Source organism: Uranotaenia lowii, chromosome 2 (assembly GCF_029784155.1).
Source record: "Uranotaenia lowii strain MFRU-FL chromosome 2, ASM2978415v1, whole genome shotgun sequence".
In the NCBI taxonomy this organism is placed as follows: domain Eukaryota; kingdom Metazoa; phylum Arthropoda; class Insecta; order Diptera; family Culicidae; genus Uranotaenia; species Uranotaenia lowii.
Genome location: NC_073692.1, coordinates 148,789,470 through 148,807,333, shown reverse-complemented (window position 1 = coordinate 148,807,333; position 17,864 = coordinate 148,789,470). Strand labels below are relative to the sequence as shown.

The window sequence follows — 17,864 nt, the reverse complement described above, 5'->3', positions numbered from 1 at the left end:
GATTTCTACATGACGCAATTCCTGACTGGTTATGGATGCTTTATGAAGTATCACCACAGATTCGGACATGTGGCCTCGCCGGTCTGCCTAACATACGGTGACGTGAACGAGACACCCGAACACGTGGTATTCTATTGTCCAGGATTTGAAGAGGAACGTGCCAACATATTCGCCGCCAATATGTTGCAGAAGACGTGCGACGTCAACACATGGCAGACAGTCAGTGATGGGCTCGCCCGGACGCCGATGGGACCACAACGTGAAGATGATCTTGGCGGTCAGGAGTTCAGGGTGTATGTATATACGGATGAGTATATATCGAGTCGACCCGTTGGTTCCATATAGACACGGCACTCGACGTGAATTGGGACCAATTCGTAAAATTCCTTCTGCGAATTTACCACCTGGGTAACCAATAAAAAAGAGAGATCGACCACGTTTTGATAGACATTCGGCACTTCTCGGGCATTATCGCCGCCAGATATGTCGAGGCGCTATAATCGAGTCAGACCATTACTTGATGATGATGAAGATGCGCCCAAAACTCTTCGTAGTGAACAATATACGAAACCGATGCCTGCCTCGGTTAAATGTCGCATGACTGAAGCAACCTGAGGTCGCGACAGACTACGCACAATCGATTGAATTAGCGCTGCCGGCAGAGGGCGAGCTTGACGAAGCCCCTCTCGAGGACTGTTGAATTACCACCAAGAACAGCCACCAACAGTGCTGCGGAGAACGTTATCGGTCATGTGGATCGAACTCGACGGGACGACTGGTTCGACGAGAAGTGTAGGAGAGTGATCGACGAAGAGAATGCTGCGCGGGCGGCAGTAATGCAAAGAGGCACCCGTCGAAATGTGGAAAATCACTGAGAGCGGAAGAGGCAGCGAGTCAGAATTTTCTAGGAGAAAAAGCGCCGCCTGGAGGAGGAGGAGCTTGAGGACCTGGAACAGTTGCATCGTTCCCAAGAAATACGAAAGTTCTATCAGAAACTCATCGCATCCTGCAAAGGCTTCCTATCGCAAGCCGAAATGTGTCGAGATAAGGACGGGGGCATCCTGACGGACAATCGTGAGGTGATCAAAAGGTGGCAGCAGCACTTCGATGAACACCTAAATGGTGCACATGCAGGAGATCAAGACTGTGGGGGAAGGTACATCGCCGGCGTAGCCGATGACGTAGAGGAGCTACTCCCAGCGGTGAATGAAGTTGGAAGTCATTCGCCAGCTGAATAGCAACAAGTCGGCTGCTAAGGAGGGCATCGCAACTGAACTCATCAAAATGGGCCCGGACAAATTGGCCGATTGCCTACATCGGTTGATGGCCCGGATCTGGGACCGGCTACCGGCTGAGTGGAAGGAGAAGGGTAATAAGCGCTATCTACAAGAAGAGCAATAAATAGGACTGTGAGAACTACCGAGCGATCACTGTCCTCAATGCCGCCTACAAAGTGTTGTCCCGAATCCTACTTCACCGCCTATCGCCACAAGCAAACAGATTCGTGAGAAGTTATCAGGCCGGCTTCATGGAGGGACGGTCAACGACGGACCAGATCTCCAAACTACAGCAAATTCTCCAAAAATGCCGTAAACATCAATTCCCTACGCACCACCTATTCATCGAATGCAAAGCCGTATAAGAAACGATCGACCGTAACGAGCTATTGAAAATCATGGACGAGAACGGCTTCTCCGGGAAGCTGACAAAACTGATTAAGGCAACGATGGATGGAACGCAGTGCTGTGTGTGGATTTCAGGTGGATTGTCGAGTTCATTCGAATCACGCAGGGGGCTTCGACTAGGCGATGGTCTATCCTGCATGATATTCAACGTGGCGGCTGAAGGTCTTATTCGATGAGTTGTGGGGGAAAATACGGGGTACGATTTTCAACAGATCCAGTTAACTTTTCTGCTTTTCCGACGACATTGATTAATATGTCCAAGACGAAGTACATGCTGGCCTGCGGATCCGAGACCGACCGAGCCCGCTTGTCCAGTAATAACAAGGTCACGATCAACGGCGACGAGCTGGATATTGTCGAAGACTTTGTCTATCTCGGTTCACTGGTGACCACAGACAATGACACCCGCCGTGGGATCTGGCGGTGAATTACCAGCGGAAGTCATGCCTATTATGGACTTCACAAGCAACTGCGGTCGAGAAGACTTAGCCCTCGCACAAAATGTAACCTGTACACAACGCTCATTAGACCGGTTGTCCTCTACGGGCATGAGACGTGGATATTGCTCGATGAGGACCTGTGAACACTTGTAGTATTCGCAGACGCAGTGTCCGTCCAGCACACAAGCATCGCGTGGTATCTGATCTCTGTGAGAAGCTAAGTTACACAGGAATGAAACGAGCAGGAACGCGACGAGCGAGGTGGTAAGACCAAGTGGAGCGTGATGTAGCGTATGTGAGACGTCGGAGAAGTTGAAGAATGGTTACCATGGACCGAGTGAATTTGAGGAATATTGTTCGTCAGGTTATGTCGTGAGATGGAAAACCATTTAAATAAAACTAAACCAACTTCTCAGAGTCATCGCAACTTTAAACCTTCTGACCGTTGTTTTGTTCAGGGAAAGTGCATTGTTCTCAACCAATAGTCTCATGGTCGTCCTGGCCTTCGCATCTCCGGAACTCCAATTAGTGGCATAATTTTCGCCAGGTTTGACTCACGGAGGCTCAGAGCCAGACTGGCACGAGTTGGAAAAGGTATCCGACCATCTCACCGACTGGGTGGTCAGCCAATTCATAGCTTTAACGAAACGGTGACTACTGGCCGTTTCACTCCGCCTTACTAAGGCAGCAGGGAAGAGGCCGCCAGCCATGTCATGGTAACACCTACGTCGCTTTAGAGTTCCATGAGTGTACCATATTCGTTCGCCAGGTTGTCGTAACAGATATGGAAGTAAGTTTAGTTCTCTTGGCCGTACATCTGCAATCTCCGGGGCTTGCGGACACGTTTCGACTCTTGACAGCTAGTTAGTAGAACAACTTCGAAGAACCCATTTGTCTACCATTGGTAAACTACTCAAGCGGATAATGGTTCTTATTTTGCGCGTGAGGTGACGATAGTCGAGCTCAACTACCGTCACGGGACTCTAGTAACCTTATTTCGATAGTTTTTGTAAGTGAAGTGACAGAGGTTCATTCCCAAAGTTCATACGAAGAGACGTCTCTCACCATAAACGACTTCTGGAATTGAGCGACTCGGGTTTCAATATTCAACAAACTATCTATCTGCACAGAGGCCGGAAATGGACTGTCGGACAGAAAAGGAGATCTGAAGGATGCAAGTTTTAGTTGGAATCGAGTCATAACTTCAGTTTGGAATGGTATTTTTTCTTCATATTTACTATCCAGGGATGTGATTTTTAGCATAGAATTTGTGTGTAAATGTTATGTTTTAAAAAACAGATACAACGGCTGGTAAACGTCACGAAATTCAAAAGAAAACTGGACAATCAAATAGTTAGATTTAGAAAATCTCTTCGGGAGGAATGATACGTATTTGGTGCACACGTGCTGCTTCAAAATGCCATCCCCTATCAAACGCTTTAATCCCCCCAAAAGTAGGATTATGAGACATTTGAAAATAAAAATAAAAGACACACAACAAGACACACTGACACAATTCTGTGTACCTCACTGCTATAATTACGGTGCTCAGAGCGGCCGAGGAAAAACCGTTGAAGGTCTATGATGGCCATCGGGGGTTTGTTGCTGCAGCAGGTTCCGAAAGTTGCAGTCCATTCGCGACCGCAGAATTAGCCTTTCGTGCTCACGTAGTTAGCTACATATAGGTAGTTAGCTGTGCCAGATCCCCGTAGAGAAAAAAACGGCCTAGCTTCAGCTACCGGCAATTGAAAGAAAAACGCCATTACACGCACATACTCTCGAATGGTAGCTGACCAGCTTTGAAGCAGGAGCCAGGAGAAAGGGAAAATGGACTAGCAGTGTGGTCATTAGTTTTAATGATAGTTGTAAATCAACTATGAATTGCAATATTTTATATGTTAGTTTGTGAGTTGTCTGTTCGTTTTTTTCGGATTGGGGGTGAGAACTGAATGATTTCGATATGTGCCTTTCCGCGAATTATGTATCACGCAAACTCGATTATTATTTGAAAATGATTGGGGTAACATGTCACACGTAAATCTTTCATATGAAGAGCAATTTTGCATATTATTTTAATGTAAACTTCCCATAAAGATAATGTCCCTTTCAAAATTGTTTGTTTGTTTCGATCAACAGTTATCATTAAAATAAAATTCAACTCCACCCCCTTCCCCACCAAAATTCAAAAGCTAACAATAAGAACGACAAAAATAATTTGACCCACCTCGTGCAGACCATCAAGTCAAAAAGTTAAATTGAATTAAATCCCGCTGAGCATTTCGCCGTAGCATGATGACTGTTGACAATAAAAAAATACGAAAAAACCCATAATCTGAAAAAGAGAGAAAGACAAAAAAAATGAACCGAAGATGACCGAGTTGAATTATCTTAATTGAAAAAGCAGTTGTAACAGTCTGTTTTTTTCGTGGTTTTTTCGACTTGACTCGACTCGGTCCGATGATTCGTCTATATACGGGTCGTACAAAATAATGTGTGTCACACATCTGCGATTGTGTTGGGAAAACGTGTGTAGGTTCCTACAAACATTTCTAACCGTGGAGCATTTTATTAGATAAGCGACCGCGGGTAGTCAGTTTGGCGGTGGGAGTTTCAATTCCCGCCATTTGTCGTCGACCTGTGAGCTGTGTGCAGTGGCTGAATGAATCGGATGTGAATTTGGCACATTTGCGGGTCAGCCGGATGGGGTCAGCCAGTTTGGTACATGACTGATTGAATTGCTGGGAGACGCTGCGATGAATGGGCTATTTAAAACCATCAAAAACATAATCAGAATGCAGGAAACGGTGCTCGAAATTTTGCGTTTCTCTGCTCATGTATTCGGTTTCTGGTACTTTTTTTTCTTCCAGATTCTAATGTTTGTTAGGAATAAGTTAAGGTGCACGAGTTACTTAATAAAAGAAGAGAATTAAGTACGTATAAACATCTGCAATGCTTTCAATTTTACCGCTTTACCGTCATCAGCTCATGTGACGGCGCGCCTCCATCAAAATCATTTTCAAAATTTTGTAGAGTAGGAAGAGAAATTTCGAATCAACATATAAAGGTCAACTGAAAAAGACCTTTTACTTGTGTGAGGAAATAGTTTGGAGAGAACATTTCAGAAAAAGAAAAGAAGGATAGTTAGGAGAAGCCATCTAGGAATTTATTGAAAAGCGTAGCACATTGTGAGGTCTAAAATTTATTAAACTTATAACTAAGTGGAAGTTATCAGGTAACCGCATCTGAAAAGATAAAAAAAAGAGAATTAGTTAAACAGTTCATTTTTTAAATATTATTAGGAAGCTGGAACACTTAAACGCCGTAGTGATATCACCACAACGTCTCGTTCAGAATTCACGAGCTGTGTATGTAAGTTGTTAAGCACGTTAAATGTCATATATTATAGAATGCAAACTATTCCTAACATGTAAAATTACAACAGACATCCAACGCGTAGAACAGTTGCAAGTTGAGCATCCCGTAGGGCCCAAACGGCATCTTTGCGCCGGTTCGTAAAAGGTTAACATACTTACCTATCCACCGTTGAAAAGTGAGGTTACCTGAAACTTTAATATAAACAAAAATACTTACCCAATATTATTGTACAAACACTCCAGGAACGTCCGAAGTTAGTACGTTGAACTGAATTGAAGAAGGATTAATTAGAAGAGGAAAAATTAGTAAACGTAAGTAAAACATATTGTAAACAACAACAAAAAAGTTACATCTAGAATAATTGCAGGAAATTTTTAATACACTGTTTATCAAAAACTCGGACAAGGACTCTTGAATCATTCTTCGGCGATTCACAGCTCATATTGAGCTCATCAGAATATTAATAGCGATTATTTTAAAAGCAACTTCCGTAAACATTCGTTAGCCCTGCCAAAAATTGACATCGGAGCAATTTGCACTTGAAACCATGGCCTGATGGTTGAACTTAAAAAAAATCACATTACTCAAAAATCTTGGCAACCGATGTATCGAAGAATTTCGTTGAATTAAACTGTACTTTGCCAAGACGTAAAAACATACCTTACTACTTAATAGGAGCTTGGGGTTGTATGAAAAATGTTATCAATTTGGCGGAAATTTCCAGCTGATTTGTAGAATGTAATACAAATTTGTTGAAGCTAGCGGCTTGAGTGCAACAAGGGAAAAGCTCAATTTATCGATCCATTGCAGTTTTTGCGACGTTTGAACGAGTTTCTACAAACACAAGTTTCAATTTTTTTAAAATAAAATAGATATTTCGAAAACACTAAAAAATTAAACGAAGAAACACACCTTTAACATTACTCGATATAATTTCTATAAATCTCTATGACCATAGGATTAAAAAAAAAATTCGGCCATTAAAAGTGAATTCCGCCTCACCAGCTACGGCCTGACGACCTAAGGCCTGACGACCTAAGGCCTGACGACCTACTGCCTGACGACCCACTGCCTGGAGACCTACAACCTGACGCACCTATAGCCTGTCGACCTTCTGCCTAGCGACCTACGGCCTGACGACCTACGGCCTGACGACCTACGGCCTGACGACCTACGGCCTGACGACCTACGGCCTGACGACCTACGGCCTGACGACCTACGGCCTGACGACCTACGGCCTGACGACCTACGGCCTGACGACCTACGGCCTGACGACCTACGGCCTGACGACCTACGGCCTGACGACCTACGGCCTGACGACCTACGGCCTGACGACCTACGGCCTGACGACCTACGGCCTGACGACCTACGGCCTGACGACCTACGGCCTGACGACCTACGGCCTGACGACCTACGGCCTGACGACCTACGGCCTGACGACCTACGGCCTGACGACCTACGGCCTGACGACCTACGGCCTGACGACCTACGGCCTGACGACCTACGGCCTGATGACCTACGGCCTGATGACCTACGGCCTGACGACCTACGGCCTGACGACCTACGGCCTGACGACCTACGGCCTGACGACCTACGGCCTGACGACCTACGGCCTGACGACCTACGGCCTGACGACCTACGGCCTGACGACCTACGGCCTGACGACCTACGGCCTGACGACCTACGGCCTGACGACCTACGGCCTGACGACCTACGGCCTGACGATCTACTGCCTGACGACCTTCGACCTACGACCTTCGACCTGACGACCTACGGCCTAACGACCTACGGCCTAACGACCTACGGCCTAACGACCTACGGCCTAACGACCTACGGCCTAACGACCTACGGCCTAACGACCTACGGCCTAACGACCTACGGCTTAACGACCTTCGACCTGACGACCTACGGCTTGATGACCTACGGCCTAACGATCTACGTTCTGACGACCTACGGCCTAACGACCTACGGCCTAACGACCTACTGCCTGCCGATCAACAGCCTGACTACCTACGGCCTGACGGCCTACGGCTTGACGGCCTACGGCTTGACGGCCTACGGCTTGACGGCCTACGGCTTGACGGCCTACGGCTTGACGGCCTACGGCTTGACGGCCTACGGCTTGACGGCCTACGGCTTGACGGCCTACGGCTTGACGGCCTACGGCTTGACGGCCTACGGCTTGACGGCCTACGGCTTGACGGCCTACGACCTGACGACCTACTGGCCTTTGAAGCTTTACATTTTACAACCTAGTCTTTTAGATCGACGACCGTCTGGCATTTTACAGCCTAATTTCTTGCTGCCTTACTTCCTAAGATTGACTTGCAAGGCCTGACTTGCAAGGCCTGACTTCCAAGGCCTGATAACCAACTGCTTGAAACCTAAATCATGGCGACGTACAAATTGTCAACTTAACGATCAACGGCCCGACAATCTAACGAAATGCGGCCTTATTAATCTATGATGAACTTCAGCCTGTCGTACTATGTTCTTATCTCCTAGGCCTCATGATTGTTAGCCTAAAGTCTCACAGCCTTTAGTCTTTTCACTTGGCGCATCACGGCCTTATCTCTTCCGGCTTGACCCCCAAAGATTGACATTTTATGATCTGAAGTCCTTAAACTTAGACCAAACTTCCTATGGTCCTCTCCTGAGCCTGAAATGCTCCAACCTTGCGTCCTTTAGCCTGAATCTTTGTCGTTCTAAGGTCTGATGTCCTAAGGCCTGAATTCCTACAGCCTAACGTCTCACGACTAAAAAGTCCTCCGGTTTTAACTGTGAACGGTTTATCCCGGAATCTCGATTTTTTCATGTTTTCTGCCGAAATAAATCGAGACTTGTCCGATTTTCCAAAATAAAAAGATGATTGTGGTCTATGAACTTTCACATTTTTTGACATGTTTTTGAAAACATGAAACTATTACGGTTATAAGGTGGACATATCGAAATAAATATTATTGAAGTATTTTTTTCATATGAAAACATGACAAAGAGATAAAACAGATGTTTAAGTGACATTTTGTGAAATTTTCCAAACAAATATCAATAACTAAAAAAATAAATGAATTTTTCAGTGTAACTTGATGGTAAATTAAATAATTTCCACCGAAAACTTTTTTTTCCTTAACGGAATCATAATTCATGCAGTAGAAGCGTATCAAATTGTTCCCGTAAACTGTTCGCCAAAAACTATGGAAATTTTATTGAACGATAAAACAAATCTAACCGCCTCGCTAAAAATTATTCAAACGCAGCTTCTTCCTAGCAATTGTAAATCTTGTACCTGTGCCATAATCAACAACAGTGACAGCATCAAATCGAAAGCGTAACGTAAATTCCGGCTCGATACGCTCCGTGCTTCAACTTCGGGGCTCCAGGCACTCCTTCAGCACTTCCACTCCGAAAGAGACACTTAATTTCGAGTATCACTTGAAAATAATGATGCGAGCTTCGCGGCAGCTAGAGCTAGAGCCTAGTCGAGTCGATTTTGTTATTCCATGGCTGTTCATGTGGAAAACTCCCATCATCATCATCATCATCATCCTAGGCGCCCGCCATCATCAGTCGGTCGATGCCGAGAGGCCTAAATTCATTCCTGCCGGGACGACCTCAAACGAAAAGGATCTCCGATGATGAAGAAGCAAACATAGCCGGAATCCTTGAAAGGACAAAAAACCCGGTCGGGGGAGGGGTTTTGCTCTGGCTGGCGCTTTGTAGCCCAAATGGTGGAATCCCTCAATCACTTTCCATCATTCGATGGAATTCCTGCTGAAGGAAAGTGCAACGTCTGACTCGGTAATAAAATGCGAGGCGAAAAGGGACGAAAAGGGATGAGAAAGCCCTCGTTGTTTCGAGGAGGACTCCAGGTACCTGCTGGTGTTTCTGCTTAGAAATTGAAGGACTGATCGATGGAATGACACAAAAATAACGATAAAGAAACAAGCAGTAACGAACGGCGACAAAACAAGACAACACTTTCGAAGAGGGAGGGGTCGATGATATTGATGTGCAGGAATTTTCCAAAATTATTTACCGCATTCGTTCGTTTGGTCCTTTTTCATTTTTTCTCGCATCGCATCGGTTGCCACGAAAAGTAATGACGATGACGAGGAGTGAAGTATGATCGATATTTATTTACGATGCCAGGCCGGTCCTGTGATATAGGGTGTCCCATTATGTCTAAACACGATTTTTAGACAACCCTGCTCATTTGCCGTTTAAACAGATGGTTTCTGATGTGTGTTTTTGTTTACAGTTCAACTAAAAATTCGGTGTATCGTGATCTTCAGTTTTCATACTTTTCGGGAAGCGCGAAAATATAGCGCACAAAAGGTGAACTTTCCGTCAATTGGCAAAAAATTAAAGAAGTAAGCATTGGAGCGGTCCGAAATTTGATTCGGAAGTATGGAAAGAAAAGCAATCGTGTACAAAGAAAATCTAAGTGAAAACGGATCCGGTGGCCAGAACTTTGGACTGGAAGGTAATGCGTGCTCTTACGCCAGTAAATAGGAACACGGACTCAGTTCGGGATGTGACCAAAAAAGTGGGATCCCCTCTCCCACCCACTGTCCATCGTGCCAAAGTTAGATTGGGTCTGAAGGCATATAAGAAACTGAAGAAGCCGAAGCGGAGTCAAAATCAAGCTGCTTCCGTCAAATCAAGAGCTCGTAAATTATATGATCAACCGTGTGGAAAATCTGTGTGCTTTATCATCGACGCCGGAACCTATTGATTACAAAAACGCTTCCGATTGACCAATGTTACACTGTTCGGGATGAATAGGCAATGGTTTTTCAAGCCATATCTGAATGTTGCAAGCTTTCCGAGCCGTTCGTGACAACTTACACAATGAATACAGATGTTTTCGACCGAGAGGGCCTGAACCGTCGCCTGCTCCCCATGATCCGATTGAAAATTTTTGGGTACATTCCGAATCGTAATTGAGAGAACATGTTAAAACTATAGATTCTACCAAAAACTTTGCAAAAAACTGGATAAAAGTAGCCAAAATAATCACAAATCAGTCTGTGCTAAGGTTAATGAGCAGTCGTCGATGAAAACTTTTTTATTGATTCACTGTAAAAGAAGAAATTGAAAAAAATATATTTGCTCCTAAATTGCGTTTACTCTGTTCATTTTAAATTGTAATTAGACATAATGGGAAGAGGTGCACCAAGGGGCATCAAAAAGTGTGGCCTTTTGGAGGCAGCCGACATGGTCGACAAGATGCAGGAGTTTGTGCGAAGCACCAACAACGTGCACACGCACATCAAGACCTGGGTGCCGAAATTGATGGTGCTCCTGCAGAGTGCCGTCAAGGAACGAACGGAGTTGGTGCGGAAGGCCGAGGCTGCAGAGAAGGACCTGGAGGAAGCAAAATTGGTTGCTTCTCAAGGACTTTCGAAGGAGTCCAAGCCAAGAAAAACCGCAAAAAGAGACCGCGACTCCCCTGTCGTGAACGATTCCTCCAAAAAAAGGAGGGGCACGGATTATGAGGATGCCGACAGTGAAAGCAGTGCTGGAGGCTGGCGAATGGTTCGCAATAGGAAGGAGAACGTAAAAAGAAAGGTCGTTATGAAACCAGAACCACTCCCAAAACCCAAACCTCAACGGGTGATGTCCAGGGGTGATGCGCTTATCGTGGAAGCGAAAGAAGGCACAACGTATGCGGACTTGTTCCGGAAGTTACGCGCAGAGCCAAAGTTATCTGCTCTTGGCGAGAGCGTCACCAAAACAAGACGCATCCAAAAAGGCGAACTGCTCTTCGAGCTAAAAAAAGACCCGGCGGTAAAAAGCGCCGACTTCAAGGAGCTTGTCGAAAGCACCCTAGGAGATGAAGCGACTGTCCGAGCGCTATCACAGATCGCGTCCATTGAATGTAAGGACCTTGATGAGTTTACCACTGCAGAGGAGCTCGAGAAAGCTCTCTCCAGCATACCTGGCATGAGCAACGAATCGGTAGCTATAAAATTAAGAAAGGCGTACGGTGGAATGCAGATTGCAACGATTCGCCTCTCACCAACAGCGGCCAACACGCTACTGACGGTAGGAAGTGTAAGAGTAGGGTGGTCAATAGGGCATTTTAGAACCGCACCCAGGATACCGAAGCAGATGCAACGCTGCTTCAACTGCTGGGATTTTGGTCATCTATCCCGAAGCTGCAACGGACCCGAACGGTCACGATGCTGTCGAAGATGCGGTGAAGAGGGACACTTCTCTCGAGAATGCAAAAAACAGCCGAAATGTATGCTATGCAAGCAGGAGGATGGAAATGTCCACGAAACTGGTGGCTTGGAATGTCCGGTATATTTAAAGGCAAAGGCAAGCCAGTAAAACTGCAAATAATCCAGCTAAACCTCAACCATAGCGAGATTGCACAGCTTCTGCTGGAGCAAACGGTAGGCGAAAAGAAGTGTGATGTGGCGCTTTTATCAGAACCATACAGAATCCCGTCTGAAAACGGTAATTGGGCAGCGGACAGGTCTGGCTCAGCTGCTGTCTACGCCACGGGACGTTTTCCTATCCAGGAGATAGTGGTAGATTCTCGGGACGGATTCGTGATTGCCAAAATTAACGGCATCTTTTTCTGTAGCTGCTACGCTCCACCAAGATGGACGATCGGGGAGTTCAACACAATGTTGGATGAACTCACTCACGAACTGGCAGGAAAGGCCCCTGTTGTAATAGGAGGAGACTTCAACGCCTGGGCGGTAAACTGGGGTAGTAGGTGCAACAACCCTAGGGGCCACAGTCTACTAGAGTCCTTCGCAAGACTGGAAGTTGAGCTGTGCAACACTGGATCCATCAGCACCTATCGCAAGCATGGATTACCAGACAGAACGTCAGTGATCGATATCACCTTTGTGAGTCCATCATTAAAAACTGATATGAATTGGAGAGTGTGTGACGATTATACCCACAGCGATCACCAGGCGATACGCTATAGCGTAGGAAACCGAAATCCGGTGGCAGTAAGGCAGCTGCCAGTGCACGAGCGGAGATGGAAGACTAAAGTGTTCGACAAGGAAGTGTGCACCGAAGCTGTATACATGCAGGACTCATCCCAGGTCCATAATGCTGAGCAGCTGACGAAAATGATGGTAGCGGTGTGCGACATGACCATGCCCAGAAGAAATACACCGAAGTGGTGGCGACGACCGGCTTGATGGTGGACTTCAGAAATAGCTGAGCTTCGTACTAGCTGTCTAAAAGCGAGACGACGAGCTCAACGGACGAGAAATGAAGCCGACAAAGAAACGAGAGGTGCCGTTTACCGAGCAGCCAGGGTGTCACTTAAGCGAGCTATTAAAACAAGCAAAGAAAACTGCTACAGAGCGTTATGCCAGAGCGTAGATGATAACCCATGGGGCCAAGCCTATAGAGTTGCACTGGCGAGATTCGGTGGCCCAAGGTCGCCGACCGAAAAGTGTCCGGAAAAACTGAGAGAGATCGTTGCACATCTTTTCCCGCAGCATGGCCCGACGCAGTGGCCACTTACCCCGTACGACGCGGGTGCCCACGACATCGAGCCAGTAACGAACGAAGAACTCGTGGCTATCGCTAAGAAACTTGCGGTGAATAAGGCCCCTGGTCCGGACGGAATCCCAAATGCAGTGCTGAAGGTGGCGGTACAGACCATTCCGGATACCTTCAGAGTGGTGCTACAAAAGTGTCTCGACGAGGGATCTTTTCCCAATTCGTGGAAAACGGCGAAGTTGGTGCTACTACCGAAACCCGGGAAACCCCCAGGGCATCCATCATCATATAGACCCATTTGTCTGCTGGACACCCTTGGTAAGCTACTGGAGAGGATAATATTAAACAGACTTATTATCTACACAGAAGGCGGAAGTGGACTGTCGGACAGACAGTTCGGTTTTCGGAAAGGGAGATCTACGGTGGACGCCATCCGTATGGTGACAGAGTACGCGAAGCGCGCATATAAAAAGAAGCGAACAGGTGTTCGTCACTGCGCCATTGTGACGATCGACGTTAAGAATGCCTTCAACAATGCCAGCTGGGAAGCGATTGCAAAGCGCTTCACAGGATGCTTGTTCCCAATACTCTCTGCAGGATAATAGGAAGCTTCTTCGAAAATCGAATCCTGACGTACGAAACCGAAACTGGGATACGATCTACTGCCCTAACAGCGGGTGTTCCACAGGGTTCCATACTCGGACCTGTGCTTTGGAATGCCATGTATAATGAGGTGCTAACGCTGAAACTACTAGCAGGCGTGCAGATAGTCGGATTTGCTGACGATATCGTGCTCATGATTACCGGCGAAACAATCGAGGAGGTAGAAGACCTTGCAACGGTGTCCGTAGAAAGGGTTGGCATCTGGATGGAGGAAGTGAAGCTTCAGATAGCTCACCATAAAACTGAAGTTCTGCTCGTGACCAATAAAAGAGTTGTGCCGCACATGGAGATTACTGTTGGAGGGCACACGACATCTTCGAAACAGCAGCTGAAATACCTTGGAGTAATGGTCGATCATCGCTTAAGTTTTGGTGCGCATGTCAAATACTGTTGCGAAAGTGCATCGAAAGTCATAGATTCATTGGCCTGGATTATGCCGAACTGCCATGGTCCAAAGAGTAGCAAGAGACGTCTCCTTGCGAGCGTAGCACTGTCGAAACTACGATACGGAGGAGCGGCCTGGAGCTCCCCGATAGAGGTAGAGCGCAACAGATCCAAATTACGGAGCACACATCGGTTGATAGCCATGCGAGTTTCCTGTGCGTACAGGACCATATCAGCAGATGCAGCTTTTGTCATCGCGGGCATGGTTCCCATCGACATAACTCTGGCGGAGGATATGGAATGTTACAAAGCAAGAGCTGTTAGAGGAGTGCGTAATATTCAACGAGCAGCGTCAATGCTCAAGTGGCAGGAGCAATGGGACGCATCGAACAACGCAAGATGGACGCATAGGCTAATCCTGAGACTTTCAGACTGGGTAAATCGGAAGTATGGAGAGGTCAACTTCTACCTGACGCAGTTCCTTTCGGGTCATGGGTGCTTTAAGCAATACCTTCATCGGTTTAAGCTTATCAGCTCGCCTTATTGCCCGGAATGCGTAGAGACGGAGGAATCGGCAGAACATGCTATCTTTGTCTGCCCCAGGTTCAATTCAAGGCGTCAACAACTTCAAAATTTGAACGCTGAAAACATAGTGAGTGAAATGTGTCGCGACGAACAGTCATGGCGTGCTATAGTCGACGAAATCTCGCAAATCATGCGCGATCTGATAAGGATCAGGAAAGATGATGAACGGAGAGAGCGAGATAGTCAATCAAATTTGACAAGCTAATGAAAGGTCTTGGGCCTCGTATGACACTTCAATTCAAAAGCAACGCGATCTTAGGGCGCGGTATAACCCAAATCTGGACGCATACGTGTGGTTAAAAAAAAAAAAAAAAAAAAAAAAAAAAAAAAAAAAAAAAAAAAAATTGACATAATGGGTCACCCTATAGAGTAGGACGGTTGAAGGACATGCACTATGCTCATTTCTGACAAAAATTCGTTCAGGATTATTTTTATTAAAAAAAATGTACTCAACCTTACAGTACCTATTGAAATTTGGATTTGATCGATTCAATGCAAAGTCAAATTTCTCGGATTGCATATTTGTAACTACAACATATTTACTTTAAATTATTGCCGTTTTCCCATGTGGACAGCACACTGGAGCAAACTGCATACAGTAACGCATTGGAAACTATGCTAAATGCGTGAAAAAGACATTGTTCTCACATGTATAAAATACAAATAAATACACGAAACATTTAACAAAGCAGGTATATGTGACGGCTGATGGATTTGTTTCGTAACTTTACGTTTGCCAAAATTAACATTGACTGTTAGGAAAATGCCATCACTAACGTCCTTTACTTCAACCCTCTACAGTTGTGATTTCAGATGTTTCCGAGGTAAACCCCTAAGTAACAGAAATAAACTGTTCACTACTGTCAATTTGCGGTCAATTTTTCAAACTGGTTCATCTAGCTGACCAGCAGGCCTAACTTCATTTCTAGAAGGTGGAAAAGATGCCTACCGGAAAAATGAGCAAAATACGGTGGTCAAACGGGGCGTAAAACATTTGCACCGCTAGAGAGGAGATATTTTAAAATATTCGTAAAGGACAACAAAAACGAATTATTTGACGAGCACTTGGCAAGTTTCCAGCCAGAAACTTTTCGTTGAAAAGTCTCGCCTGTATTTTCCGGAGTTCAACAAGGAGAAAAATTGAAAAAATTATGCCTAGTACTCGTGGAGGCTAAAGATCTATGGAAGCTGCAAATCAGTTAATGTTTCATAACGATTGACACGATGAAAGACTGAAGATACAAAGAAGACTGCCTTCAAATGCATAAAACTTTAAAAGGTCCAACATAGTTTATACTCTATTGTGTACTCTGAATGGAAATCAAATATGTTGTTTTTGTGCCGAAGGATGACAATCGGCTAAATTTGCCATAACCTCGACCAAATTAAGAATTTATAGTTATTTTAAAGGTAAACCATGGGTGCACGGATTCTCCGCAGTTTCTGCCTAAGTATGTGCTTACGTGCAAGATTTATAATTTAAATAAAAATGATTTGTTTCAATTTCAATTCTTAAAAAAAAAATAAAACAAATCGTTTTCATGCAATGTAATTAAAATTGAAAATTGCGGTTATTAACTATTTTGTATAAAGAATAAGATTCTGATCAAATCAAAAATTTATTACCAGAAACATTTATCAAACAGTTCTCCTAAATGTGACAAAATGTTCATACCACAGAAACATAATCCCGGAAGAAGTAAACATTCAAATCATATTCATATTTAGAGAATCACTTGAAATTCGATATTCAACTACGATTGATTTTTATGATCAAAAATACTTTAAAATTAGTCTATATTGAAAAATTTCATTTATAATTTCAAATCACAGACTGAAATTGGAATGGAAAATTAATTGAATATTGCCGATTTGTCTACAGTAGTTCTTTAATGTTTGATGAGGGAGAGGCAACACTGCCAGAGTGTAAACATTTATTTAGTGCTAGTGCAGATAAAATTTTAAAAATATATTCGAAAAAGGGCCGCAAATTGTTCGTTTTTGTCCTTAAGTTTAGTGATTTATTGTTTCCTGTGTCGAGAAAGTGGAGTTCCACCGAAAAGTCGGAAAATTCAGTGTTTTTTTCGCTTTTAAACTAAATGAAGAAGTGCAGAGGGCTGGTGTTCTGCCCTCAATATTCACCTAAGAACAGCAACGAGAGGGCTATTTTATAGACGTGATCCTCCTGAGGCTACACGAAAGTTATCCAGATTACAAGATAAGTCCATTGTTTATTAGTACATACATAATTCACTACCTTTTTCAAACTTAAATTTTGGATTTAGATTTACAGTACAGAACGACAGAAGCATTGAAATATTTCATAGAAACATTTCAAGGATAGTAATATCGAATACAATCTTTTGTACAAGTTTATACACAAGGAAACTTCCCAAGTAACATTTAAAGATTTATAGCAGGCTACAAGATAAAGTTTTGGTTTTTAAGGGGCTTGAGGTGTCCAATAAAACTATCGGTGTTACTTGGGTTTATTCAAATTGGCAGTATAATTTTTTGCTAGGTACAGATTTTCAAAGCATCGAATTAAATTTTTCAATATAGGAATCGAATTAAAAAAATGCTTCTGCAACAGAAATTTGATGATGGTTTTTGGACAAACATAGATCCAAGATATGTGTGTGTGTGTGTGTAGGTGTATGCATGTGTGTGTGTGTGTGTGCGTGCGCACGTGTGGGTGTGTGCATGTGTGTGTGTGTGGGTGTGTGCGTGTGCGTGAGTTGGTTCTGTCGTTGGAGTTTGAAAATAAAGTGCCTTAATGCTGCTGCGAGTGCAAAGAAGAAGAGCAACTATGGAGATTTCCTCCTCCGTTTAGTTGGTTGGGAACAGAGCATATCAGGCAAGCGAGGTGCGATCGGATGCGTTTTTTTTTCTTTTTTCTCTTTTCCTCCCCGTTTTCATAATGCGTTAGAACGTTTTTGCACGTTAGTTCGTTCTTGCTCCTCTCGTTTTAAACGCGTGATTAAATACGGTGAGTTGCACCGGTGCCAAGTGTATTGTACGTGAATGAGAATGCCACGTTAGGACGTTTTTGCTCTTCTTGTTTTAAGCGCGCGATAATCTTCGATGAGTTGCACCGGTGCTAAGTACATTGTACGTGTATGGCAATGCCACGTTAAGACGTATTTATTCTAAATAAAAACGCGATGTAAATACTCGATAGTATGCGACGCGACGATCATTAAATATTTAACTTTGCTTTGATCGCATCCCTTCCCAAAGGGAATCCAGATCT

The 17,864-nt window shown here is 44.5% G+C and overlaps 1 protein-coding gene across 1 annotated transcript in view; it reads left to right on the top strand.

Annotated features, from left to right (window-relative positions):
• Positions 1–12,138: 12,138 nt before the first annotated feature.
• The window catches only part of LOC129741956 (uncharacterized), a 35,749-nt gene continuing 30,023 nt past the window's right edge, over positions 12,139–17,864 (top strand). Inside the window, exon 1 of the mRNA XM_055733786.1 lies at positions 12,139–12,546. Within this exon, the coding sequence (XP_055589761.1) occupies positions 12,139–12,546 (408 nt within the window). The remainder of the gene's footprint in view (positions 12,547–17,864) is intronic.